This window comes from Cadophora gregata (genome assembly GCF_030347475.1).
Source record: "Cadophora gregata isolate MNR1 chromosome Unknown scaffold_2, whole genome shotgun sequence".
Taxonomy (NCBI): Eukaryota; Fungi; Ascomycota; class Leotiomycetes; order Helotiales; family Ploettnerulaceae; genus Cadophora; species Cadophora gregata.
In genome coordinates this window covers 1,585,897-1,612,837 of record NW_026695925.1, presented here as the reverse complement: position 1 = coordinate 1,612,837, position 26,941 = coordinate 1,585,897, and the positions used below count along the sequence as shown (strand labels likewise).

The window sequence follows — 26,941 nt, the reverse complement described above, 5'->3', positions numbered from 1 at the left end:
CACTTCTTTGGCCCGGAGCCAATCACAGTCGCCCGATATGGCAATACAGTAGGTATGCAAGATCTGGCGAGTCGCACGCAGATCTGAAGTTTCCGTGCATCTGCAGTATGCTGTAATTGAGTTTCATTGCCGGGGATCGCTGCAACAGGCGGGGACCTCCTGGCCCTGGCTGGCGATAATGGCACTCAGTGGAACTCCCCCCCCTCCCGCGATAAGCTTCTGAAGCTATGACATATGTGTTGGAGCACAATGCTCGGCGGGCTCACAGTCAAACAAAACAGAGATATAGATAGACACAGCTGATACAGCACAGTGGAGACTTGGAGATCTACTGCCAAGTATTCCAAGTATTTCATTATAACTGATCTGCTGCTATCCGTTCAAGTGTGTATCTGTCAGTGCTGAGGCAGATGTAACTATCCGGTGATCATATCCACGAACAAAAGAAGTCCGCGCAAATCCAGAAATTGATGCTGCAAAAACTTTTTACATCTGCGAGATGAAAAGAAACTAAAGGGGGAAAATTACATCGGAGGGTTGCCGAAAACTGGATGGGCGAGTAGACTGTCGTGGAAGACTAGGTACTAACCTACAGTACTGTACTGATGGTCAATCATGTTCCTGGCAGAAGTTTCTTTGTCGGTGCAGTTATCGAATGGAGTCACACGCCAAGGGTCACAGCCAAGAGCTAAGCTGTTGGAAGCAAGCCTCGAGATATTTTTTCCTGTTACCTCATGTGAAGCATAACAGCCGTGTGCAAATTTCTCCACCAGGCGCCGAGTTCGGCAGCACTCTGCAAGGATGAGACGAGCGAGGCTGAGATGATGCGAGCAGATTGGAGCACTACTAACACATGTATTTCCGCCGTGCATCCATTTGCTACCGACTATAGCCGCTCGAAAGAAATACCTCAATGGAGTCAGGTCTGAAGCAGGCGAGCAAGTGTAAGCCATGTGAATATTTATCACGCTCGCTGGTGGATCTAGCATGACTGGAAGGTTTCTCTGAGTCGAGTGACCCTGTCGTAAACCTGCTACTCACATGTCGAAAGGGCAATCGTGCAAAAGTATGCTGGACATGTGTGAAAAAGGGCTTTTCAGAATACATCAGAGAATCTAGAAAACGCAAAGTACGAACGCTCCTATCAGTTACAGGTGTGCCCCATCCGGTGGACCTTGTCAGGAAACCACCCAATGCACGGAGGCCATACAACTACAGTCATGATGGGAAATATGAGACATGAACCCCAAGAATAACCCCCGCTGTCAAAACCAGAAAAGGTACACCCCCAGATGCTCCGTCATTATGTAAATTTGTACCTGTCATCCCCCAACCTTAAAATCCACCATAGCCAGTTGGTTGTGGCGCAAATCCGTTTGTCTGGGCGAAGGGAGCTGGTGACTGACGTCCGCCTGCTGAGCCAGCAGTGATCATAAGTCGATTACCTCCAAGGATAGGAGCATTGCTCTCCTCCTTCTCTTGTGATTTCTCACGCAACTTGCGTTCCTCGTTGTCCTTCTTCAAGATCTCGATAGTCGAACTCTGTTGAGCAAGATAGTTGATCATGAAGGGCATCGTGTAGTCAGTAAGACCATGACGCCATGAGATTTCCAGGACGACGTGAATCGGGATGAGATCGTAGCAAGCATAGAGCATGCCGACGTAGCACTCACGGCTTCCAATATCGACGAACTGTGTTCTAGGTTAGCGAGGGGTCTTATCTTTCTGTCTCCGGTGTACGTACATATCTCAACAATTCCTCAACAACGTCTGACTTGCCAGACATAGCAGCGGTTTCAATGGCATCCTTGAACAGCTTGTCTTGCTTAGAAAGGGCAATTGACTTCTCCCAACGCTTATTCTTCCGGTAGATGTTGGCAGCAATCTGGCGGAAGAATACCAAGTCATGACGCTCGAGACGTTGAGCCAACTCGACAGGGTCGTAATTGTCATAATTCTCAACAGAATCACGCAGGGTCTTGTAGTCCTCTTCCTCGATCAATAAGTCATTGATGGCGCTATTGACAATCTTCTTGTTCTGAGATTGAACATTGAGGAGGAATGGCTTGATAAGAGGAATATTGTCCGACTTCTCGAACATCTTCACAACGCGGTTGACGTCAATGCGGGGTGTCAAAGCTTGAAGCAGATCGGTCAGGAGAGAAGGCTGCTCTTGAAGATAGAAGTTGAGAGCTCGATAGTAGATCTCCAAATTTGCAACTTTGACGACAATGTCTTTGAAGGAGTGGTGCTCCCAGGCATCAGTAGCGCGTTCCATCATGGCAAGAGCTGCATTGTCCCATTCGTCGTAGTGGCAGTACAGAAAAACCAACTCTGGCCAGAGATGAGCATCCTCGGTGGCGCGAAGCATCTTCGGAATGTTGATACGACTCCAGAAAAGCTTCAAGTGCTCCATCACACGATCTGGGTGGTATTTGGACAAGGCGATGCCTAGTTCCGTAAAAATTCCCATATGACAGCGTTCTAGAGATAAATCGTTAGTAGTGAAACAGGAGGCGACAGTGATAGCGATGATGTTGGATGTTAGTGACAAGGAAAGTCCAGAAGTTCGAATCGTGGTCCAGTGAGGTCAGACAGCGTCCGAAAGTACTTCTGAGATAGCGACAGTCCAAGTGTAGTCATGCTAATGGACGCCGTCGATAAGAACTTTTGAGAAGCTAAGAATGCGTCCGAATCGGGGCTCCCGATTCTCCAAAAAGTCGAGTTGTAGTGGTGTGAGACCGGATAAGAGCCAGTCTCAGCTGCTTGAGCAGCAGCAACCATCTTGAGGTGGTTGGGTCCGTCCTTGTGCTTCTTGTTGCGTCCGGGAATGATACAGAAGGAGCAATGCTAAATGGGAAGGGGCAAGGGGGTGGAGAGAATCAAAACATAAGGAAGGAACGAACGTACCTAGACCCAAGCCTTGCTCGAGGAGAGTGATCAGCTCGTCGAAATAGCCATTATGCTCATATTGCTTGACCAGATCCTGCAATTCCTCGGCATCAACAATCAAGTTCAAGCCGCAAATCTGAGCAAGTCGGAACTCCTTCTTCTCGACACATGCCGCGTTGACTTGCTTCCAGACCTTGATGTTATTTGCCTTGCGGGCACACTCAACAGCAGCCTGGTAGTCTTCGAGATGAACAAGAGTTGTTGCCAGCTTAGCCCAGTTCGAGATGCTCGTGAAGAAGATCTTGGCAGCTTGGTGGTAGCCTTCGGCATAGGCCTTGTCACCAGACTCCTCGACGTCAGCGACGTTTGTACCTCTGAGGAAGTCTTCCAATTCGCTGAGTTGGTCGGTACGGGCATAGGCGAAAGCCAAGGCAGTATCGATGGGTGGTTCCCGGAGGGTCTTGCGGGCCATTCGAAGATACTTGATCAAGTCATCATCCTTGCCTGCATGGGTAGCAATCTCAATGACTTCGTTGTAGTTGCTTGGGTCATCAGCGCGGATGTATGAAGTAATACCATCGCTGACACGGAGACCATCTAACTGGGCCTTGGCAACTCGGCTCCATACCTCTGGAAGCTCAACACGCTCAGCGTACTCTTGGGCACGATCGATACTAACAACGTGCTCGACAAGGACGTTGGCTGCACTTTTATGATCGTTGATCTTCTTGTAGACCTCAAAGGCTTCCTCGAAAAGACCAACTTCGACGCAAATCGTGGCAATATCCGGGGCATTGTAGGCGTCTAGTCGGTGGATGTAGTCCATGACACGGCCTTTATCTGCTTTCGTCGCGGTCAAGATCAAGAGGTTTTGGAGGTTCTCATTATCACTGCAAATATGGATTAGTTTGTATCTGTCAGGTAGAGTATGGAAAACGTGCCTGAATGGTGATGGTTCAAGCACGATCTTCTCCAACAGCTCAATCAGCTCCACGGGAAGATCTGCTGCCAAGAAAGAAGCAACGGCAACAGAGACCTTGTCGGGCTCCGTGGACTCGGGAACGGCAGTCGAAATTACTTGATCGACGACAGACCGACGATGGATGTTGTTCGCACTTAGGACGAACGACCACAGCTCATTATCAGCTCTCTCCAGAAGGTACCGCGCTTGCGCTTTGAACATGGAGTTGTCGTTTGTGATGCTGACGAGTTCTAAGTCATTGTTGCCTTTGCTATAGGCAATGTACTGATGGATAATTAGCATGGGAATTGCTGAATATTCTGGAGGAATGTGGTAATGCATGGAAAGAAGTTAGAGGGGGGACTTTACCGCAAGATTAGGATCACGCTTCTCACAATATTTTCCTGAGAGAAAGTGTAAGCAGACTGTTGACACATGCAGTTCAATGCCATGGATCACATACCGACGATCAGAGTGTCGTATTGATCATTCTCCTTCAAGAAGCGCTCAGGGTTATTGTTGCTATTTGCGAAGCAGGGTTAGCAACTACTTAGATGACGTCGCAAGGTTTGATAGCAGTCAATCACCCACAAGCAGAAATGTAACATACCTGTCAATATAGATCTTGGCAAGAGCATTGTAAACAGCTTGCTGCTGGTTACCAGCGGCCAATGTAGCCTCCAAGAAGGGAAGGAGAATCTTGAGGCGATTCCGGGATTCAACCTCGGAGACAAGTTCATCAATGGGAATCGAAGCCGGGTTGACAGTTTGGAGAAGGCCCTTGATGATCGACTCGTCACAATCAACATCCAACAAGCCACCAACGACAGCCGGGGTTCTGGCTGGGTTCACTCGCTGGACGTAGACCTCAATAGACTTAAACTGTTGGTTCTGGTAAAGATAAAGGACCAAGTCGTGAATGAAGTTGAAGCGGTCGCAAACGATGATCAGAGGCAGTTGCTCAGTCAGCTTGGCTTCTTTTAAGAAGTTCTTAACTTTTTCAGCGTTGTAGTAGTTACTGTCACGACAAATGCGCTCGACCTCAGCAAATTGACCCATCTTAGTAGCAGCCTCGATGTACTTGAAGTTAACATCTTGGTCCTCGCTAAGATTGACGATGCTACCGAGATAGTAGAAAAGTCCCTCAGACGTCTTGTACTTCTCGAATAAATCAATCAGTCTAGTTGGGCCTAGAAGATCCGAATATTTCGTTGCGATTTGTACCACAGCTCCGAGATTTTGCCGGATGTTGCTCTTCAACATGGCATCCAAGCAGTCCAGTGATTGCTCGAGTGACAATCGACCAAAGAACCCGTTGAGCCATTCTTGGTTGAAGTTCGGTGTTGCTACGATGTTGACAATCACACGCTTGACAGCCTCCGGGTCATCGTAATGCTCCAAGGCACGCTGAGAGAGGCCAGCTTGCTCGCAAAGAGCTGCAATGCGGGCTCTATCGTAATGAGAGAACATGTCATTACCCAAAATCGCATCAGCGACTTGAGGAGCATTGACAAGGTTCATCTCAAGAAGACGTGTCTGAAGATGGCCTTGCTCAGGCTTGTTGTCCTTGAGAGCATCTAGAAGAAAAGCCGTGGCGGGCTGGACCATGCCCTGTGATTGGAAGACATCGACAACTCGCTCAATATCAACCAATGAACCACCTTCGCTGTTTGCAAGTTGGGTAGCAAACTCAGTGGCTTTGTCTGGGTTAATTCGTACCTACCATGGGGTTAGAAACGTGTACTCGGGTCATGGTAAGAGCAACTTACGATATTCTGAAGAAGCACAACGTAGTCAGGCTGGTAACCCACTTGTGTGGCGTATGGGAGAATCTTATCGAATTGGCCGGTTTCCGCAAACGCAGCCACAACCTTGGGAGGAACATTTGCACGCAAGTAAATGCTAAGGGCCAAGTTCAAATCATGTGGTCTCACAACATCACCCAACTCCTCAGAGCAATCAAGTTTATTCTCCTTCATCCACTTCTCCAGCAGATGCTTTCGGTTCTGGGCAAGAACGGGTCTAACGAGCTCGAGGGTTTCGTGCTTGTTCAGGGTTCCCTTGTCCAGAAGCATGCCGAAGTACTGAAGGATGACAGATAATTGTCCAGGAACAGCTGGCAAGCTCTTGAAGCGCTCAATGGTTTGAGGGGTGCGAAGAAAGCCTCGAGGGGAGTTGGCGGCAATCTTAGCAGCTTCGTTGTAGTTTCCGGCGCTGAGCAATTGATCGAACTGTTGTGCATACAAATTGTCCGCACCAGGTAGGCCAGCTCTTGATGCAAGCTTGACTGCAAGACCCGAGTTGCCAGGATTCTGAAGAAGGTATGGAATGATGGTGGTCTCATCAACTGCAACAGATAGGACCTGGCCCTTACGATTTACTCCCTGGTCATCAAATTAGCTAATTATCCTCTCACGTGCAGTGAAGGGAAAGTTCATTTTCTGAGGATATGACAGGACATATAGTGCAAAAGGAAAAACAGCATAATAACGACATAGACCTGAAGAGGTGATACATACCACGATACCAGCTGACTCGGCATCCGAAGCTGTGATGAAGATAGTCTCACTCGATATCCGGTTCATGAAAATACATGTACCACTCTCCAAGTCGTAAAGGTGGATGAAGCCATACTTTGTAACCAGGTAAATGATGCTGTACTTTTGCGAGACTTGCATAGCAACTGGGAAATCGTTAACAGCCTCTGTCGGAAAGTACACATCGACAGCCTTCTTTGGGAAAACCGGGTTCGATGCCTGGTGGTCGACCTCGACAATGTGCAGCTTGGCACCTGTGGCTGTCCGAACAGAGAATGTGAAGACCTTAGTATCCGCGGGAGCACCTTCGAGTCTTAATGTTCCGAAGGCCGCCGCATGACCCTCGATAGCTTGACTGATAGCACGATCTCGAGAGTATAGTTGCATAGCACCAACAACTCGTCCTTGCTGCTGCGTGATACCAACGACCACCATCCATTTTCCATCATCGCTAACTCGGTAGTTGATGATTTGGCATCCCTAGAAATAGATTAGAATTGACGACGGTTATCTGCCAGGGCTGTTGCTTACGGTCAAGTTCTGATTTCTCTTGAAGACCTCAACTGGAGATGCCTGGTTTGGATCGAAGACATCCCAGTGGTAGACTGCGGTATCTGTGACCAAACCCAATGTTGTTTCGCTGAACCACTTCCAGAACACAACATCCTCATTCATCGTAGCCGACTTCAGCTTTTGCTTCTGACCGAGGTCGAAGATCTGGAGCGTCCGGGATTGAGCCTTCAAGGCAATGATATTCTTGGTCCAGTGCATGATGGCACTATCGGCCTTGATGGGTCTGCGGATGACATTGCTGCCATTCTTGAGTTCGATGATTACGACTTCAGGGGATGCGGCTCCCGCTTTCTGTTCGCGGACGCAGATGAAGGAATCGGATTCGAGGGTCTTTGAGTAAGGGGTCAGCTCAGCTCTGAATATCGCCCGCGAAGTTCGGAATACTTACACATGAGTTGAATCCAATTGATGCTTGCTATAGATGTAGATGTCAGTTTAAGATTGCCAAAAGGAGCTGCCTGGGCGCCTCGCCCATGACCGCAGAGACCTCCAACTCAGGTCAACTTACGTCTACACCAACTGAAGAGCTGGTTAACTGCAGGCAGATATTAGTAGTCTTCACATTTGAACGCAGCTGGATTTGAGCTTGTTGCTCACCTGGAGGAGCTCCGTGAATCTGATGGGCAAAGCAGGCGCCATCTTTATTGTTTGCGCTGCGCGAGGGGCGCCGTGGACCCGCGACTGTGCTCAAAGCTCAGCAAGTCGAATATGATGTAAGGAGAAGTAGATGTGCGTCGTTATCGAAGCTCCCATTAATGTCTGGGATGCTGAACGTGGTGATGTGAAGGGTGAGATCTAGGTAATGTGGAGTGCGTTGATGGTTCCAGGTGTCTTCCTCTTCACGAACAACACCTGGACTTGAAGGTCCCACTTAAAAGCACCCTTCGAGCTAGCGCCGTTCGAACGACTCCTGAGTCCTGACAGGGGCAGCGTCCGAAACGAAACACTCACTGACAATCCAAGGCAGCGATAGAAGTTCACCACACGAAGAAAACGATACCTAAGTAGCTTTGAGAAATATCTCTTACGGTAACTCAATCTTCTAAGAGGCTTCTGACTACACCCTAGAAAGCGGTTTTCAACTCCTCACCACATTTCCGGATCTATTTTTAGCGGCTGTGCCAAGATATCATACTTGAATTAGGAGTGTCTAGGTAATGAATAAAACGACTTGGACCGTTGTAAAACTACCTAGAGAGAATAGTTTGTGCCCTGTGAGTATTTAGGCAAGCCTGTGGGGAAGCTCTTACCCTTCCATACGAACTCAATAATCATGGATTTGGTCAACGGTCAATCAATAAAGCCAAAGCCAGCTGCTCTCTCCAAACATTGGATAAGTATGGAGGATAGGTCAACCCTTGGAAACTTGCTTATTTGGGCCGCAGACTGATTCTACTGCTTGTTATTCATTCTTTGTTTTATTTTGATGCTTTCTGCTGTTGAAGCTGGGGGATAAGACACGCGGCAGGATTCTGAAGGATCATGGTCTCCAGGCCAAAGCCTCAACACGTTCCAAGCCATGCTGGGAATTGGATACATTGGCACAGGAGCGAGACTTCTTCATTATCAATGTCGTGCAGCTCTACGTTTTGTGGGACGTCGAAATTGTATCCTTCATCTCACCTGTCTCTTCCACTTGAGATCGTCTAAGCATTGCAGGCAAGTGTCCCTTCTGCCTCAAATTTGAATTCTGATATCACGCATTTATAAATGCCTTACTTTGCACCGAAAAGCAGTCGGCTGTTGCTTAAGGTTGCTATTATATAATTTATCAATATCTGAGCAAACGTCTCTTGGCTGGCAAGGTCTCTCGTAGTCTTCTCACAGCCTTCATTATGTTTGCTCAGGCATTACATATGTGCCCCTTCCATAATCACAGTTTCGAATTGTTTCTTAGGTTGTAGCTAATTTGATGTCATGCTCTGCTCTAACTAGCGTCAAACAACCATCTTGTTCATGACACCCGGTAAAGCTACGCAAGGCCGTACTCCATGACTTGTTAGATTGCTTCAACTTTGGGAGCAGCCGTTATTGTTCATAATGTATTTGGCTCCAGAGGGGTGCAAGAGGGGCCAGTTTTATCGTGTGGAGGAGTTTTGTACCAGCAGCACTGGGATAAGGAGGCCATTGGCGTGTAGGGTATATTTGCACATCATAGAGATTGAATCAGTAACCTTGCATCGCTCCTTCTCATAGTATCGAGTGTTACTTAATTATGTGATACCCTAATGCTCTTTGCTATCCCTAGGCAGACGGTTCCATTGGTCTCAGATGCGACATGAAGAAGAGCACATGTCATCGACTTTGCACGCCGCTTTGCTTGAAATCATGCAGGACTTCACAGTAGCTACATAAAATATATTCACCCACTTCTTGGCGCAGTAGTAGTGAAGTTATGACGGTGAGGACATCTCAAGCTAACCTCGCTTATCTAGTTTTCTGTATATATCAGGCGAAGCTGAACGTATCCCAAGCAAACCCCAACACTATAAAGAAGATGAAAACTGCAGTTTGAAATAATCCGAGCGATTGTAAGTTGAAACATTGCCACCCTGGACCCGTTGACGAAGGCTCTGAGAACTAATAAGAATTTACGAGATTAGTTCCCAGGCAATCATCTTCCAGGCAAACAGTCAAGTTGATTGACGACGACAACAGTGGCGAACGCGTCAATCAACGTTCGTACAACGCAAAGATACAAGCAATAAAACAGAGGAACGACACAGATATCATGCGGAGTAGCGATACTGACATATCTTCAGAGTCAGCTCCAATCTCCGCAATCCAACGAGAAGCTTCGCTTCTCAACAATGTCAGAATCTGCCCAACCACGAGGCTGGAAGCCCTTTTGACATGGAATACAAGACTAGTGAAGATAGCGGGATGAGTTCAGAATCAAGGACAATGACTGAGGATCGATTGAATCTCTCAAAAACCATGATGCAACACATCTGCCAATCCAATCAACAAAGTCAGACCAAACTGCCGAGAGTAATCAGCCTGGTATTGGTGATACGAGACTTTCAAGATCGTCACTGAATCACAAAATTCATGCGGCCACTCCAACATCTGAACACTCACCAGAATTTCCGATCGTTGAGACGTCCCACCAAGATGAAGACCATGGAGAGGAACAAGCCGCTGAGTCAGCTCGAATGTATCGGGGTATTGGCACAGGCCGTGGTGCTATGTCTGTCAAAGATACACTCTCTTATGCCTTGCCCAATGTCAGCATAGAGCAGCAATCCGGGCGTGAGCCGGATTTCGTTGGAGAGGCCTATTTCCATGACCTGCGCTATATCCATGTCAGTGTGTCTCTGCCTATCATGGTTCCTGACATAGGCAACTGACAAGGACACAGGCCCAGGAGAGTCTGGAAGGTAACTACGTGATTGTCTACAGCCCACCGGACCCACGGGGGGCTTTGAGACCTACAATCCAAGTTTCACAACAAAAAGAATTGGCATGTTCTCGCTGGGACCGGCAACACCACCAGATAATGGGAGGAGACAGACTTACAAATACAATGGAGACTGGGCTGAAGGAGAATTATATTTCAACGGCTGCTTGTGCCTCTTCAGGGTACAGCAGAGAATCTCCCAAGATGGAACCACGGTTGCCTGTACCGTACAACTTCGAAAGCCTGTCGACGAGTACCACTCTGGCATGCTAGAAAAAGTTCTCAAGTTTGGCACAAGGAAAACTGGTTCAAGGATACGATTTGGCATAATACACCTCAGATCAATCGAAGAACAGGGGAAATGGCCAATCTCCCTTGGTTTCGAGTTCATCGCTATGAATTTGGCTACGTGGGAGCTTGCTACCAGTGAACAAACTCTCCAGCGCGTTGTTGGTATCAAAATCCCAGCTAAGAATGACGTTGCGTCCGGATTTCTGCTCAATCAAGGTGAGTCGACTATATTGGAAATAAACTTAGGAAGTCTATCACCATGCGAGATGAATGCTCCCAAGCTTCAGATTTAATTGGTAATAATTATAACATTGAATTTCCATAGTACTTCGCTGGCCTGCCGATATGTCATACCTAGTTCACGAACCAAGGCATCTACTAGCACACATGGCTCCACGAGACCGACAGGCTATGGGGGAGAATGATGGATCATCTGGACGGGGTGCAAAGACTTGGGCAGAGAAGTTCGAAGCTTCTAGCGCTATTTTCAGCACGAGAAGAGATGAAACAACTCGCCATTGGGGTAAATGAAAACTCAAATATGCTGGAAGGGTTGGCAACAAAGGGTTTGATCTCGAGGATGAGAACTCGATGACGTGTCATATAAGTCTATGATCATTTTTAGAAACTGGTTTCTACGCAATCAGCTGCTAGCTTCTGAACTTCTGGGCTACTTCGAGAGATGTGGTTCGAGAGCTGGTAGCTTCCTAGCGAAGCATGTTGGGCACCTGCACTTGCATCTGTCATAGAGGAAAGTACCAAACCCACTAGGCAGGATGTTGTACCAAATCATATCTTTATTTTCGTCTAATACGTTGGAGCTTTGCCCTGGCTGAATAGCTCCTAGACATCCACCGTCAGGTCCTTACATTGCTTAGGGCGCACAGCAGTGCTTGATAAGAGCACAGAATGGTGCTGAAAGTGTCTTAATTCTGTGCTCAGAAGCAGTTAGGCTTATCTCAAGAAGCTAGTACTTCAATAAAAATGACAATGTACTTCGAAATTCTTGCTTCTCATGATGCATGAGCATAGTAGCACCCAAGAAGAAGCTACCAATACCATGAATGGTGTGACACAGCATGACCAAAACCCGCTGCTCAGAGCTCCCGAAACCCAAAATCCTAGCCCCTGTGCTATGACAGATAACTCCTTGTAGCCCGTATACCAATTATCTCAAGCAAGAAAAATAAGTCTTTCAAATGGCGACTCCAGTAACCAGGCATTTCATGTCGGCATCATCCCAATACTCATCCCTCCACTACCACCAGCCCTTCCGCTCTGCTGAGCAAATTTCAGACCACTCGTCTTCCTGGCTCGAGATTTCCTCTGCCCAGGCCAGCTTTTCTTCCTCACTCCAGAAGTGCTTTGACCAGACGCAGAACCAGTGCTTGTCCTTGGCTTGTATCTCTTTCCCCCTCTACTCTTACCTCGACCCCGATAAGTACTGCCAGCACGGCTTTGCCCTGTTGACGCAGAATTTGTGGAGCCGTTTCTCGAAAATGGGCCGTTACTGGACTCCTCAAAATATCGTGATCTTTCAGCCAGCTGCATAGCAGCTTCAGTTTCTTCATCGACTTCAAAATCGTCATCCTCCTCGTCTATACCCTGATCTTCGTCGTCCACACCTTCATCATCTGTGACAAGATCTATCACATTCTGGTGATTCGTATCCATATCTTCATCTTGGTCCTGCTGCTTGGCACCTCCCATGGCCTCCTCATAGCCGGTTTGGAATTGCTTGATCAAAGAAGTGAAATGTTTCCCATATGTATCCACCCTTTCAACATTGATGCCAGGAATTTGGCGCATTGCATCCAAAGTCGTTGTGAAGCTGATCGCCATATCTCGGAAGTTGCTTTCCGTGAAGAAAGCTCTCCTGGCGCCTGCCTTATTTCGCAGTTTCTCTTCAAGAGATTTTGCTTTTGGTACAAACTCATGGACCACAGCACGATGGATCTCATGCAAGCCCGCCATACGCTGATCTATTGTGATTGGGCTAGCGAAGCTGTTGACTGGAGTATTCAATGCTTGACATCTAGTTCCTTTCATTGACTCAAATGCATCTTCCTCGGTGTCGCTTTCGTCATCCGAGACAACGAAATCGTCGCGCTCGTAGCCCGCGCCTTTACTTGCCGGATTATTCGCTTTTGATTTCCATGCAGCGGCAGAAATTGGGGATGTTAGCATCGTTGATGTAGGATATTTTGGAACACCTTGAGACTTCTGATTTGCAAGAGATGATCCTGGAACTTCCACAGTAAGATAGATTTTCTGCTTTCCCGTCATGTAGTCACGACAATTTGGTCCAAGCTATACATCCCTTAGCATTATACAAGAGAGCATTCGGACAAAGGAATTCGTTCTTACCTTGACATAATCAGATGCGAACCCGCTCTTATTCATAACGCTGTCTTCCATGATAGCCCTTTCCAAGAGGAGCCTGTAAAAGAGCCGCTCGATTTCGCTCCGAGCCACTTTACTTGCGACACCGAACTCTGCGATGCTGCCTTCCATCCGGCGTAGCTTTGCGTTGGCTCCACCAGTACCACGCAGGACTTCTACGCAATTGAGCATTGTGAAGGAGTAGAGCTGAACTTGTTTGACAACCCTCATAGCGGCTTTGGCATAGTCCGTGAAATCTACTATATCGAAGACGGCGTCAGAGCAGCAGTTGTCGCAGGTACGATGGCAGTCTTTCTTCACAAACTTCTCCCCAAAATAAGCTAGAACTTGTGATCTGCGACAATCTGACCGATTTTCGCAGTACTGGATCATTTGTTGAAGCATCGATCTCTGACGCTGCTTTTGCTCTTCGCTGCCTTCACTTTTGTCAATGAAGCCCTTCAGCATGGAGACATCCTGATAGCCAAAGTAAAGATAGCATCCGGATTTCTTTCCGTCTCTTCCTGCTCGGCCCGTCTCTTGATAGTATCCTTCCAGACTTTTGGGAACAGACGAGTGAACCACAAATCGGACATCGGGTTTGTCAATGCCCATTCCGAATGCAATTGTAGCGACAACCACTTGAATCTTACCAGTCTGCCACTCGTCTAAGACGCTTGATTTTTCCTCGCGCGTCATACCTGCATGAAAGTGGTGCGCCCTAATCTGGTGCTCTTTGACTAGCTTTTCTGCAAGTTCTTCGCAACCCCGCTGTGACAGGGCATAAATAATTCCAGTTTGCTTTTTGTACTTGTTTTTGACAAGATCTGCGATTTCTATGACCATTTTGCTCATAACGCCCTTGCCCTTCTTCAATCGTACTTCATAATGTAGATTTGGCCTGTTGAAACTTTGCACGAAAATGGGGCATTTGCGCATCTTCAGATTCTCCATGATGTCCAACTTGACATTGCCGGTTGCAGTAGCTGTCAGAGCCATCAATGGGACCTTGGGGAACTGTGTTCGCACATTTCCAAGAGCCACGTAATCAGGTCTGAAGTCATGTCCCCATTGACTGACACAATGTGCTTCATCGATAACAAAGCGAGCAAGCTTGCGCTTCTTATAAAGACGTGTCAATGCATTAATCATGGCTGTACTTTTGTTGATCAGCTCTGGAGTAATGTAAAGAAGCTGGATGTAATGTTCTGGGCGTTCCTCCCTGAGAAAGTTGTAGATCTGTCTTTTATCGGGGTCGGGAGTATCGCTGTTCAGAGTTGCAGCTTGAACGTTGACCGCACGTAGATGTTGTACTTGATCGTTCATGAGACTCAGAAGTGGCGAAATCACAATCGTTACTCCGCATGTCGTCCCAGTCTTGACAACAGCTGGTAGCTGGTAGCACAGTGATTTTCCTCCTCCTGTGGGCATCAGAACAAATGCATCTTGCCCGCTCAGAGTGGCATTTATAGCATCTAATTGATGTCGACGAAAACCCTTCAGCTTGAAACGTTCCCTCAACACCTTTTTGACTTCCTCTGACCATGGGTGGTCGAACATGTTGCTTTGATCCTCATCGACATGCGAGTACATGGTCTTTCCATCTGCCGTACTGCTGGGTTTGGAAGACATCGTTGGAGCAGGTTCGGAAAGCACAGTGTACCTTGACTGCTTTGGCAATGTGCTCGGCAGAGATTGACGCTTCTCGACCTCCTGAGCCATCTCAACAAAATCATTGTCATCCTCACTGTCGCCGTAATCGTCCTCAATGCCATATGGCACCTCTTCTTGAGCTCTGACGTGGCCATCATGCTCTGGTTCATCCGCCAGAAACTCGTCAAGCTCATCATCATTGAAATCATCGAAATTGAAGGGCGGGGTTTCTTGATAGAAGTTTGGCTGCTTTACTTTCTCCGGGGATGGCCACACTTTCTTGAAATTTGTCGGCTGGGACTCCGCGAGCGATGTGTACTGCACAGACTGTCGGGTCGGGGACGGAGACGGCGGCGGTAAGCAAACATTTGATGAAATTGCAGAATGAAGTCCCAAAGTAGACTGTGTGGGCATTTCCTTCGGGAAATGAGGATTGGAAGTAGCTGTCGAGCTGAGTTGAATTGACGGAAATTGAGTTTGCATGATGATCTGAGCACTCCCGATAGTACTGGATCCCGAGGGTAGCGGCCCAATGTTTGCTTTCCGCTTGGCCTCACCGGACTGAGTAGAAGCCTCTTGGTTTGATTCTGTCCCAAAGCCATCCCTTATGGCCCCCGATTCATGCAAGAACCTAGCCACGTCTAGCTCAGTCCTCTTGATCTCCTGATTGACCGAAGCTTGCCTCTCTTCTTGATGGCTTGTGTCAGCATTACGCTCAAGAAGCTCGTAGACCTGTTTTGCCAACTTCTTCTTCTCATGCATCAAAATCTGCCATCCCGCTTGGAGTTCGGCCAGCGAAGAGTAGGCCTTCCCCATATCTAGCAAAGCTATGCGTTCAGATTTCAATTGCATAGGTGCAACGTCTCCCTTGTCCACGAACGACATCGACGCGATTGCATTTTGAGCGAGCAAATTCTGAACTCGTTGATGGTATAGGTCTATTGCTGATGGTCGAGTTAGATAGAACATAACTAACTTCCGATCATCCACACCTAGAGACGAGCGTGGCATTTGTTGGTCAGATGGGGGTGGAACATGTTTTGCAAACGCCACTTTTGTTGGCGAGTCCCGCTGAAAAGGAGACTGTCTATTCTCTGATCTCACTGAGAGGTTCCGTGAGATTGGACGTAGAGGACTGCCGGTCCTTGGCTTCACGTTCTTGTAGTCCCTCAGTCTGGGGTCGTTCTGCTCAGATGCTGGGACACGTTCCATCTTAGAGTTTGCTTGCGACCCGGTCAAACGAGGGCTGTTCTTGATTGCGATCCGGGGAGAGGAGCTAATTCGTTTCTCAACATCAGAGTATTCGTCGTCCTCAGAGTCTCGAATGATCGTCCGAGTTCGACGTTTCGGAGTCTTATGTGGTGTATGTGGCGAAGAGAGTGTGGGGGACTTCACTCTTCTCAATGGCGAAGCAGCAACCTGCACCTTTGCAAGTGGGCTCATTACTGGCGATGCCTGTGCAGAGGTAGGAAGATAACTTGAATCTCCTAACTGTGGCCGAGTTGATGGATCATCAACAGTAGACGAGACTCGACTGGCACTCTTTCGCGTCCGAGTCTCAATTCTACTGATAGTCTCAGTCACTTGTACCTCTTCAATATCGTTTTGCTCCATTAGAGAATCGACACTGGGCTTTGCAGCTTTGCTGCAGGACGGCTGGAACAGCGGGCGCGTTGATTGCGATGGAAGCACATCGTCGATGTCCACAAAGTCATTAGCATTCGAGTACTGGCCCCGCACAGTCTTCACATATTGTCGTTCATAGCTGTCGGTTCTTTTGGATCGTCTTGGGGACATTTCAAGGCTTTTGCGCTTCCTAGACGACCTGGGCAAAGGCTCAGCTCTGGAGGCCGAGTCTTCACGCCATAGACGTATAGGGTCTCCAAACACTTCGACCGAGCTGCTAGATCCAGGTGCACGATTTCCGCCATCTTCGTCATTTGTTAGGTCTACGGAATCGATTGTGTCGAGCCTCGATCCCGGCTTTGGGCGGGGAGTTTGCCGAGGGGTTCGTGGAGTATGTGTTTGTGTCTGTAGGGATTTCTGGATCTTTGGTGGTAAGGAGCGGCTCGCCGATTGTCTCGAGGTAGGAGAGTCTACAGATGTCAGTGTTGGTAAGAAGTATTGGGTCTCCCAACGAACCTTGTCCTTTCAAAAGATTCATATAACTTGAGCTTAGCGAAGTACATGAAGCTGCTGTGGATGAAGTTGTAGATGCTGGAGTCGCCAATTGATGCTGGCTCATAAGACTAGGCCGCGATGGCCTTGTTGTTGAAGATAGTCTACCCATTGACTCGTTCGTCGAAACCTGTCTGGAGTCTTGTAGGTGTGATTTTGCTGTCACCGATGCGGGGAGGGCTGGCCTGGCGAAAGTTTCAACGACATTGACAACATGTGCAGGCCTCTGGTGCTGAGGCGGACTCGGTGCTGCTCTCGGGATATCCAGGTCTGCTTCCTCTTCTACGGCGTTCGCATTCACAGATTCATGTCCAGTAGAATAGGTCTGGACTCCGGCGTTCACGCCTGATGCCGGTTTGACTTTGCGCGATAACAACCAAGAAATATGACTCTCAAGATTATGCCGAGTCATAGGGACTGTGAGCAGATTTCATGTCTGATTAAGTCCATTTGTATGGTCTATGGCCGTTGTAGCTGCTCCGTAAGGCTTTCGTGGTGTTGTTATTGACTTTTTGGTGGCGGCCAAAGTATCCTTCGCGTCGACGCGCACAGCTGTGAATCTTAGAACTGGAGATCACGTGGGTTGGCGCCGTTGCCTCGTTGATGACCGCCGCCCTAGCTCTGAACTTATCCAGCTCCTCACCAGAAGACTGGATGGAAGAGATGGGTCATAATCGTCCTCCTGATGCACATTTTCTCCTCTGGAATAAGCAATCTTCAGCTCAATTCAATTCTTCATGAAAATTTGGGACCCGCTGTGTCTTGAGGAAGGTAGGGCGCCGCAGCTTGTCCTGCAATGCGACCTCCCTCACCAAGATTATGCAAGCATCCGTAATCCGGACAAGTAGCATTCTCTCACCATATTTAATGTTGAGATCATTCAGATCAATCAAGAGGTTTGTTTAAGCTCAAATTAATGACACGATTACTGAAGTAGGACTACAAGCGAAGCTGCTATTGCAACATTCTAAGTCAAGATGGCATTGTTTCTAGATTTCTCAATTTTACAAGAGTATACAATGTCCAACACGCATATCACACTTGTTGCTCCCTGTTCTGCTATTAGATTCACCGTTGAATATGATTAAGAGACATCTTCTTTCCTGGATTTTGCTGGTCTATCTGCAGAAGGCATCTTCACAGAAGTCGACCTTTCAATCCGATCTTAGGCATGGTACCAACAAAACTCGAAATCTCCAATTCCCAAATTGCAAGACTCAACGCCCACCGATTTGCTCTTTGGGGATGGGTTTGATCCAACACAACAGCAAGTGTATACCGATTGTCATGATTCCAATAACCCAAAAAGTCTTGCCGAAATCTTTTCCTTGGTATCGGAAGATAATAGCAAAGACAATGCCACCAAGATTTCCACACGCCCCCGTAACTCCGGAGATGATACCGTTCGCGTGAGGATGGACGTGGGGAACGAGAGCAAAGTTGGCCCCATTCCCTGCTTCTAAGAAGAAAGCCATGCCTGCGATGAGACCCATCATCGTGGGTTTTGACTTGGAGTCCAGGACGCCGATGGCGATCAAAAATGCGCCAGTAACTAGACCAAGAGAATGAAGCCAGATCTTCTTGCTCCACACGCTGCGGTTTGTTCGAAGAAACAGAACGTCGGCTACCATGCCACCCAAAGGCCTAAAAACGACATTGAGAAGCCCGAACATAGCTGCCCATCGCCCGGTACCAGTCTGGCCAAGTTGTGGGAAGTTCTTCAGGTAGCTAGAATTTCCGGTTAGTAAAGCAATATGAGGCGCTCTTATGTAATTGTAGATTGAGGAGGTTCGACTTACTAAGTTCCAAGAATCGAGTTGATTGCAAGTTCAGCACCGAAAGAGCAGAAGTAGCAAAACGCGACGACTGCGGTCTGAGGGCTGAAAATAACAGCCAGTGCTTCTCTCAAGGATGGTTTGACCACGGTCTCGCCTCGAGCAGTCTCAATCATTGCTTGTTCATCCATTTTGGATTCAGGCCCGCTCAATGATCCATGCTTGGCATGGGCAATGCCTGCCTCTTCATCCAGACGTTTGTCATCGGGAGACATCATTGGGGAGTCATTGTCGGCCGCCTTCTTATCAGTGATGGCGCCAGGTATGGGAACAATATCCCCACTCGCACGAGCTCCGTGAGCCTGGAGATTGTGCTGGACAGCCATGTGCCTTTCAGCCCACTTCCCAGTTGGCGTATCTTGGCAAAGAAGGAAAAGTCCGATGGCTACTGAAGTGATGAGAATGAATGGGACAATGAAAGAAACTCTCCAAGCGACGTGTGGAGTGAGGTGTCTCTCGTTGACAAGAGAGTCATATATTGCCGGCATTACAAAGTAAGTTATACCTATTCAAAGAACATGATAGTCAGTTACCATTTCGTAGTAAATACAAAGTGCATCAGGTACATGGGGAGTAGAGTGGAAATTGACTGACCGCCTCCAGCATTTCCCCACCCCGCGGTGAGTGCGTTTGAAGTCCCAACGACATTCTTGTCAAAGAATCCTGTAGACCACACTTGGCAAGGAACAAATGAGCCTCCCAGAATACCGATGAAGAATCGAAGGACATATAAACCAGCAGGACCCGAGATTGTGCCTGCCAAAGCCGTTGGTAGTGCACCGAGCAAAAGACAAGCAGCAAAGGTGACTCTCGGTCCGAAATGGTCGCAAGCTGGTCCAGCTACAAGACGCACGATGAGACTAAATGGCATGTCAGACGGTGCAATATTGTAGAAGTTGGTATGTTGCCTACGTAGCAGTGAGGGCAATGATATTGGAATTGGCGATTTCATTTTGGCTAAGCTGGAGATCTTTCTTGATTGTGTGTGGCAACAAAGGTGGAAACGCATACCACGAGAGGAATGCGATCACTATATACTAATCAGCAACTGTTTTATATACCACAATCATGACCATTATTGTGTTCAGCCCTGGCTTGATGGATCTCAACTTGGACATGAAAAAGGAACTTACTGAAGCCAAACCAAGCGAAGAAGAAGACTCGACCGTACTTATTGAATGGGTTTAGGACAGGAACAGAGCGAGCTTTTCCGTTTATGGGATTGATTTCTGGTGCCTGCCACAGTGTAGTAATTCTGGATCCCATCTTGAACCGAATTTGAGAAGGCGTGTCGGTTGTGCCAATTAGATGTTACTGGGGAGGAGTGCTAGAATTCTATAAAAGGATAACTTTGACTTCAATTTGTCCAAGATGTAAACAAAATTTCGGGTATCTTGAGCAGTGTCCGGTCATGCTGGTATCGTGGTTGCGAAGTGATGAAAGAGTCAGTGCACTTATAGCATACACAAAGATAACCGACATCAGCCCGTAATCACAACATCTCCGGACGACCAGCTAGAGTAGACGTGCTTGTGAGCCAAGGAGTAAATTCGCGGGACGGTCCCTATGGGGGTCCTTGGGTTGCCAGCTGTGGCTGATCGGGCGAATGAAGCCATCAGATCGATAGAGCGATGATTGTGGAGACTACAAGCCCAATGCATACGAGAAAGCCAATGTCGAGCCACCCTTTGATAAGACCCTACGCTTCCCAGAATCGATGATGGGGCCTAGGAGATCTTGAAACTGCCTTTCAATCTCCCGGGTGAGTATGATCAATCAGCCGTTGCGGTTCTAGAACAGTAGCTTGCATGTCAACTAGGGCCCAAATTTCTGGATATTTTGCGTTGATGTACAGCAATGAACTGGTTAGTCGAAATACAATTCACATCACAAGCCTGTAATGAGGCGTCTGATGCTTGCTCTCTTGGAAAGGCTTGTGTCGCGGAACGGCTCGGTGAGAAGGCTTGTTCTATGCCTCAAACAAAGCGCAACAAAACCGAAAAATAAACAGCAGCTTCTGACATGATAGCTCTATGTTGCGCGATGCAGCAATGAATCGTAGAATTTCAGGATAGATCAGCGCTGAGCTTAGAATATGGTCCCCAACTTGAGTTCTCAAAGCCCTCTGTGGACTCTAACTGGAGAACGCACCACCGACGAGCTTATCTGCAAACGCGAAAAAGAGACGATGCGGCTGCCAATCGACATGCCACCTCGTCACTATTATCACCCCTGGAAGATCTCTTCTTTGGCTAGACCGTGATGGTTGTTGTTTTTTTGGTACGCCACAGTTGAGGTTGTCCGGACAAGGTTGGCCCCTTATCTTTGACGAATCCCGAACGGGAGGTCTAGCTTTTCCGGGTCTCCGCCCTAGAGATAAGCAGAGGCAATTCACATCAACTTCTAGTACTTCATAGAGTCTTCCATCTCCGCGGCTTGGATTTGGTCATGATCGACGGTAGTCATATCTCGAAGACCTCCATCAAGCCCGAACTTTGGCTGTCGTGACCTGACCTCAGCCGCCCAACCATCTCTACGATGCCAAATAGATTCCAACTACGGTCCGAATCAGGACAGAGTCAATCTGATGACTTAGAAGGAGTGACTCCGCTCAACAACGTCCTTTCTTACCTCGTTGCTGTAGTCTTTCGAATTTCTCCTGCCGGTTCTCTCCCAAATGTAATCTTTGAAATTGTAGCCAACCTTCGTCAGCAATATTCCTACCACCCTACCAGTATCGCGGCCCATGACGCAATACTCACTGTATCACTGCTCGGGACAGATCAACTAGCTGCTGGAAAAGACGTTTCGGAAGGTTCCCGCCAAAACACCATGGAAAGAGCATGATAGACACTCTGTAGAGATGACAAGCGGCTTAGATCAAAGAGAGAGCATTGCATTGCTTGTCAGGAACTCTACTTCCTAGTATGAAATTGACTCTCGAGGAAACAAAGTCGAATTATGACAGGATCCCTTAGAATTTCCGCTTCCGATTGTACGTTTCAATTCCCGAGATTAGCTGCTTCCCTCCTCATCCCAACGGAACAAGAGTACATTTTCCTCAATCCAAGGATCGCGCCGGCCCTCGCCTCTTGCTCATCTTTACATACCAATTGGTATATCCGAATAGCTAGCAAAACCTACTCGTGAGTCGCAACTGGGTATTGTTCCCTCCAACAGTCCCTAGCCTGATCAACATCGCTTGCGTCGCGAAATACATGCAACACCAAAATGCCTTATCAAAGGACAAAGCAGATTGGGTGTTCCTAATGCATGCATTTTTTAGCTTCAGAATAATCATCCAGCCAATCCAGAAATATTCACAGGGTACACTTCGACTCACGCATACCAGGTGATTAGCATTGAGATTTTCCAGTCAATACCGGAATACTCGTGCTCGCTGATAAATGAAGAGAACGCAATGCTTGTAAAGCTGACTCGCCTGCGATATTTAGCCCATATTCATAGAGGATAATCCACATATCGTGTTTTGATCTTATTTAACGAAATGGACTCTGACAACCAAAGAAAATAGGGCAACTAAGCGAATGTCTGCCACAACACTTCATCCTGATAGCACTAGGTGTGATATAATCTGTGTTCGAATCAATGATATATTACCTCTAGTAGTGAAAGGTACATATGAGATAGCATTGCCACTGATCCGTATTCTGCGCCCTAGGCCTCTGGACTTGTGCCCACACGATGCGGGTAGCAATACCAACGTTTACCTTGAAACAGTCTCGCTGTTTTGTCTGTCTTCTTGATCGATCATGGATAGATATTAGCAGAGCAGTGCCTGAAGCTTGAGTTTGCAATAGAACTTTCTGATCGACTGTCTTGACAGTAATTTGGAGTGGCCTAGAGCAAACTAGGTTAAACCAGCTCTTCATCTCCTAGAGCAGAGAGTTTTACTCCAGCGAGCATAGTACAATATCCAGCGAAGATTTAAACCCCTCCTCAGGCTTGAATTCACAAATGTACAAACCACGTTCGTCGAATCCTTGCAGCTACTCCCAGGCCTAATCCCTTGGTTGCCCTGTGAGTCTCCCAGACCCTGACCCCACAACAATCAGAAAAAGGAATGCAGCTTTAGGACTTCACCACGATAAAGATACACAATCCGTTTAACTTGCCATGATTCACAGTGTAAACCTGAGAATTGTACCGCGGCTTGCCGCTGCGTTGGGTCAGAAAAGCTTTCACTGTTTATGTAATTGAGTGATAACGTCTGCGCTCGGTATAAGAAAGAAGTAACTGGCGCAATACCATCACTGGGATGATAGGCCGTTGTTGGGGTTATTTTTTCATGTGCACTGACTGTGTCGGTACATCTTCAATGAGGTGGTGGATACGGATCGATCATTCCTTCCGATCTGCAACAAAACCAATCGTAACGAATTAACTTCCGGCACGATCCTGCAGCCTGAATTGGCACTCCTGTATGTGGATTTAATTATCTGCATCTCTTAAAGGATGATTTGTGGCATGCTGGACCATGGAGGGTGATGTTGCCGGTGAAGTTAACGAATGCCAGCTCAACCCGGAAACTACCAGCGCCAGACGTTCCTAGACAAGAACAGGATGGACATTCGAAAGGAGTGCTGCAGTAAGCATATTCGAAACAATATGAAAACATGCATTGTGACACAGATTAATCTACCAAGACACAACGTGAGGTAAAATTTACCCCTTGAGGTTGAGTGTGTCTGACATGTCTCTAGGGAAGATGATCCCCGCACAGCAAGAAGTCTAGATGAGGCTCTGGATCTAGTCGTTGTACTACAGACGCGCGACAATAAGAGGTGATGTAAGGTCCCAATTTTGTAGCTAAGATTAAAGTCACACATTCCGAACTTCAACACAGCTGCGGCTGATTGATACTTCGGAGTTACGTCACGTACACCCCAATTGATGACACCAGCTCAAGTCGTCGCAATGTAGAGACAGGAAATCTCAGAAAATGCTAACTTCATTTCCTGATTCTATAATGAAAGCGCTGATACAATCTTGAATGGTCGTAGGAATTAGGCCAGTGACGTTGGGAGGGAACTGCACTAAATAGCGTCCCTAATCCCAAAATATCATAGGTAACCAAAATTCGCAAAGGTTGTCAGTCCAAAATAACAATAGTGGAATGCAACTCAAACATGCTCCAATCATGAGGGAATACAGATTGCAAGGCGGACCTGTGAATTCTTAGGGATTTACTTCGTAGCCCACACTGCGGGCTTCTCAAAACCATGACCTCTGGCAATCCCCTCCTGTCACTGGAGGACTCTCAACGACACAGTTGCAAAAGACAATAGAATTTGAGAAGTACAATGGAATATCAGAACAGCAAGCCCGAGTCGCTCGACTCCAATGCGACACGCAGAAAGAGTGACAGTCCAACGAACACGAACACAACGACAAGTACAAACACAAAATACACCAACATGAGTCCACCACCAAGACCAAGCCGCCCATCAGGCTTCGGCAACGCTCATTTCAACCCATGCGTACGAGTCTCACCCCTTCTTCATATCAGAAGCATCATTAACCCTCAGCACCAGTTCCATACCTTCCAACCCCAACCTCAGAAGCCTCACCACCCACAACAACCACCACACTTCCAATACGGAACACGACTCCAAACCCGCCGCAAACAAACCTTCTCAGCACCTCCACCACCTATCCAGCAAAAGCCCGTCGCGCCCGTGGCACAACTCTCACGAAAAGCCGACCTCACGATCTCCGAAGCCGAGCAAGAACGTCTTCACCAACTCGCCAAACAGCTTGCCAAGGAACGGACCGAGCAATGGGTCGAGAGCCTATTCGAGATGCATCCGAACGTCTGATCTTCTCAGTGGCTGAAACGGGCAACGTGAAACTTACGGGGCCGAAACACCAACCCCGTGCTGTGCCCCAATAATGGAGGTGTGATGGATGAGTCGATAATGCGAGAAGAGTTCAGATGGAGATGCTTTGTGCTTGACTATGGGATGACATGAAAAGAGTGGTGTACAGTTGAATGAGATCTCCAATAGCAATGCACGAGGGAAGCGAGGAAATTTTTGGAAATGGAACCTTCAAATGTGTGAGAAACGAAACTGAAAAGTAGACTTACTAGTTGGTGAAAGTTGCGACTCGGATTGACAGTTAGCACAAGCACAGATTAAATACCATTCCACCTTCCTCACAGATGGCCATTCAAAAAAGTAAAAACGAGGTCGAAAAGCAGATGATATCAGATTGACTAAAGCAGGTTGTACCATTTACATCGCAGAACGCCTCGCCTCATGATTGTGTGGATGCAAATGCTCGGATAGCCACTCGCGCAGCCGCCATTGCTGTCCACCCTCTATTATGCGTCCGTCCCTGCCATGCCATTGTTCTCTCCCATTTTCCGTGCCGGATCCTGATGCGTGAAATTGATGACTTGTTTACAGAGCAAATGCGAGGACCACACCAGCAGCGACAGCAAGTCCGCCGCGAGCCATGGTCGATGCAGAGTTGCCAGTGACGGTCGATGGGCTGCTTCCCGTGGAGCTTGGGGAGCTGCCGGTGCCTGTTGGGGCGACGGTTGGGGTACGGGTGGTGGAAAGAGTGATGTTGGCGGTTGGGTAGACCACTACTGGTGCAGAGGCAGATGCAGAGTGGGTGGATGGGACGTATGTGGAGGTGCTGTTCACGGAGACGGAAGAGGCGCTGTAGCTGGAAGATGTTGGCTTAGCGGTGTATGATGGACCGGTAGAGATGTGAACGGTGGTGGTTCCGCCGGTGACAGAGGCAGAGGAGGAAGAAGAGCTGCTCAATCCAGTAACGTGGAATGGGAAACTGAATTGGAAGATTGGGTTAGCATCGGACTTGGTGGAGTCGAGTGTGAGCTTGAATCCGTAGGTCGCGAAGCTCTTGAGATCCTTGGGCACAGTCCACGCGAACTTGCCGGTGGCCTGGTCGATGCTCTCTAAAGTACGTGTCAGTTATGTTCTACATCAAGGGGAAGCGGGTACACGAACGAGCGACGGTTGCTCCAATCTCAAGAGTGGAAGGGCTGGCACCCTGGAGGAGCTGGATGGTGATAGGACCTGGGTGCTCGGTGGATGGTTGCCATGTGATGTCCAGGACTGAGCCAGCCTCGACATTCTGGTCCTGGGTTGGGACTGTGAGGGCAGCAAATCCAGCAGTCTGCGCGAAAACAGAGGAGGTGAATGCCAGAACGGCAGCGGCAACGAATGAGTATTGCATCTTGGAATTACTGAAACGTAGAGAGAAGATCTAAAGAGTGTCACGTATCAAAGGATACAAGTTTGGAGATGGTGGAAATATTATGCTGTCTGAACTTCTGAAGTAAGGTAAAACGGGGGGAAGCGTGCGATACTTTAGAGTGGGAAGCAAAGTTATATAAGGGCCTGGCGGTTCCAAACAACAAGGCGCCCTCCCTTCCCCTGCCAGGCCAAGGCCCAGCGTAAATTTACCTAGCTAATAATAATGCCGACAACTGGCAGGCATCGCGGATATTCTGAGCAGAGCGATGCGGCACAGGAGAGTTAGGGAATTTAAGAGATTTTAGGGGGCGATGCTGGGGGCGTGATTCGCTGCAAGCTCCTGGCGTGGAGCGGGTGTCCTGCGGGGAGGAAATGAGCTTTGGGCGGAATGACAATGACAGGGGGTGGGAGCGGGCTGAGCGCGCAATGGAAATAATAATGGTCGTGGAACCTGGAATGGGAATGGACGGAGAAGTGGGCTGGGCTGGGCTGAGCCAGGACTGGGGACTGGGGACTGGGGCCTGGACGCGATGAACTCTGTGCCGGCAGAATGCAATAATACAGTACTGTAATAATGCACAAGAACCGCCGTTTGTGAGCGATTTAGTGCTGATATTTTATGCACTGCACTGCCTCCAACAGAAGAAGCGAGACGAGATCCCATGTTTCCACTGAGGACGGGCAGGTCACATCACATCACATCACATCACATCACTTCACTTCACTTCACTTCACTTCAACTTGCCTCGCTCTCACCGAGTCGTGTCCCAAAAGGGAGATTCGCGACCTGCCAAAGCCGCAACCTTGACTGGCCTGGCCAGCACGCAAGACAAAGACTTCTTGATACCATCTTCCTGCTTCTGACTCCAGCGTCATCGACGGATGAAATTGAGATTGCGCCGGCTGGCAATAGGCATCGAAATGAGCTGCATAGCATTGGCCTCTTCGTGCTTTTCTGTGGGTTCATTGCAAAAGTCGTCCGTCTTAAC

General features: G+C 48.1%; 6 protein-coding genes across 9 annotated transcripts; 2 read left to right on the top strand and 4 right to left on the bottom strand.

The window, feature by feature from the left end:
- Positions 1 to 196: 196 nt before the first annotated feature.
- On the bottom strand, positions 197 to 9,135 carry ONS95_007814 (uncharacterized protein). Of its 2 annotated transcripts, none has more exons than XM_058501336.1 (12): positions 7,561 to 9,135; positions 7,472 to 7,498; positions 7,352 to 7,378; positions 6,922 to 7,293; positions 6,373 to 6,870; positions 5,623 to 6,237; positions 4,464 to 5,572; positions 4,317 to 4,375; positions 4,223 to 4,257; positions 2,911 to 4,138; positions 1,745 to 2,484; positions 197 to 1,692 (listed from the first exon to the last, which is right to left on the bottom strand). In XM_058501336.1, exons 1-12 carry the CDS (start codon positions 7,600 to 7,602, stop codon positions 1,336 to 1,338), a joined length of 5,109 nt encoding a protein of 1,702 aa, XP_058362655.1. In that variant the 5' UTR covers positions 7,603 to 9,135; the 3' UTR covers positions 197 to 1,335. The 2 variants fall into 2 exon arrangements, with proteins under 2 accessions (XP_058362655.1, XP_058362656.1); XM_058501337.1 differs by having other exon boundaries at positions 1,745 to 3,782; positions 3,834 to 4,138.
- A 1,053-nt stretch (positions 9,136 to 10,188) lies between these two features.
- ONS95_007813 (uncharacterized protein) lies at positions 10,189 to 11,285 on the top strand. The gene is made up of 3 exons (XM_058501335.1): positions 10,189 to 10,268; positions 10,325 to 10,870; positions 10,980 to 11,285. Exons 2-3 carry the CDS (start codon positions 10,429 to 10,431, stop codon positions 11,183 to 11,185), a joined length of 648 nt encoding a protein of 215 aa, XP_058362654.1. The 5' UTR covers positions 10,189 to 10,268; positions 10,325 to 10,428; the 3' UTR covers positions 11,186 to 11,285.
- Positions 11,286 to 11,424: 139 nt separating this feature from the next.
- SGS1 (ATP-dependent DNA helicase sgs1) lies at positions 11,425 to 17,383 on the bottom strand. The gene is made up of 3 exons (XM_058508730.1): positions 16,832 to 17,383; positions 13,022 to 16,785; positions 11,425 to 12,964 (listed from the first exon to the last, which is right to left on the bottom strand). The coding sequence occupies exons 1-3, from the start codon at positions 17,277 to 17,279 to the stop codon at positions 11,879 to 11,881; spliced, it is 5,298 nt and encodes a 1,765-aa protein (XP_058362653.1). The 5' UTR covers positions 17,280 to 17,383; the 3' UTR covers positions 11,425 to 11,878.
- Positions 17,384 to 17,514: 131 nt separating this feature from the next.
- ONS95_007812 (uncharacterized protein) lies at positions 17,515 to 21,003 on the bottom strand. Of its 3 annotated transcripts, XM_058501332.1 has the most exons (5): positions 19,836 to 21,003; positions 19,615 to 19,732; positions 19,297 to 19,562; positions 18,667 to 19,207; positions 17,515 to 18,595 (listed from the first exon to the last, which is right to left on the bottom strand). In XM_058501332.1, the coding sequence occupies exons 1-5, from the start codon at positions 19,966 to 19,968 to the stop codon at positions 18,085 to 18,087; spliced, it is 1,569 nt and encodes a 522-aa protein (XP_058362650.1). In that variant the 5' UTR covers positions 19,969 to 21,003; the 3' UTR covers positions 17,515 to 18,084. The 3 variants fall into 3 exon arrangements, with proteins under 3 accessions (XP_058362650.1, XP_058362651.1, XP_058362652.1); XM_058501333.1 differs by lacking the exon at positions 19,836 to 21,003 and having other exon boundaries at positions 19,615 to 19,810; XM_058501334.1 differs by lacking the exon at positions 19,836 to 21,003 and having other exon boundaries at positions 19,297 to 19,816.
- Positions 21,004 to 21,279: 276 nt separating this feature from the next.
- ONS95_007811 (uncharacterized protein) lies at positions 21,280 to 24,542 on the top strand (the record flags this gene model as incomplete). Its single annotated transcript, XM_058501331.1, has 2 exons — positions 21,280 to 24,203; positions 24,258 to 24,542. Exons 1-2 carry the CDS (start codon positions 24,027 to 24,029, stop codon positions 24,540 to 24,542), a joined length of 462 nt encoding a protein of 153 aa, XP_058362649.1. The 5' UTR covers positions 21,280 to 24,026.
- Positions 24,543 to 25,127: 585 nt separating this feature from the next.
- ONS95_007810 (uncharacterized protein) lies at positions 25,128 to 25,932 on the bottom strand (the record flags this gene model as incomplete). Its single annotated transcript, XM_058501330.1, has 2 exons — positions 25,128 to 25,651; positions 25,704 to 25,932. The coding sequence occupies 2 exons, from the start codon at positions 25,930 to 25,932 to the stop codon at positions 25,128 to 25,130; spliced, it is 753 nt and encodes a 250-aa protein (XP_058362648.1).
- Positions 25,933 to 26,941: the final 1,009 nt, after the last annotated feature.

Bases quoted from the DNA above. Each gene is read 5' to 3' on its own strand.
- ONS95_007814 (XM_058501336.1), bottom strand. From the start codon at position 7,602: ATGGCGCCTGCTTTGCCCATCAGATTCACGGAGCTCCTCCAG. The intron at 4,139-4,222 runs GTAAAGTCCCCC...ATTATCCATCAG, and splicing joins AGCGTGATCCTAATCTTGCG to TACATTGCCTATAGCAAAGG. The intron at 1,693-1,744 runs GTACGTACACCG...CCTAGAACACAG, and splicing joins TTGAGGAATTGTTGAGATAT to TTCGTCGATATTGGAAGCCG.
- ONS95_007813 (XM_058501335.1), top strand. From the start codon at position 10,429: ATGTTCTCGCTGGGACCGGCAACACCACCAGATAATGGGAGGAGACAG. The intron at 10,871-10,979 runs GTGAGTCGACTA...GAATTTCCATAG, and splicing joins CGGATTTCTGCTCAATCAAG to TACTTCGCTGGCCTGCCGAT.
- SGS1 (XM_058508730.1), bottom strand. From the start codon at position 17,279: ATGACTCGGCATAATCTTGAGAGTCATATTTCTTGGTTGTTATCGCGC. The intron at 16,786-16,831 runs GTTCGTTGGGAG...TGACATCTGTAG, and splicing joins GAATCTTTTGAAAGGACAAG to ACTCTCCTACCTCGAGACAA. The intron at 12,965-13,021 runs GTAAGAACGAAT...AGGGATGTATAG, and splicing joins TCGCATCTGATTATGTCAAG to CTTGGACCAAATTGTCGTGA.
- ONS95_007812 (XM_058501332.1), bottom strand. From the start codon at position 19,968: ATGGGATCCAGAATTACTACACTGTGGCAGGCACCAGAAATCAATCCC. The intron at 19,563-19,614 runs GTAGGCAACATA...CATGCCATTTAG, and splicing joins ATCATTGCCCTCACTGCTAC to TCTCATCGTGCGTCTTGTAG. The intron at 18,596-18,666 runs GTAAGTCGAACC...CGGAAATTCTAG, and splicing joins AACTCGATTCTTGGAACTTA to CTACCTGAAGAACTTCCCAC.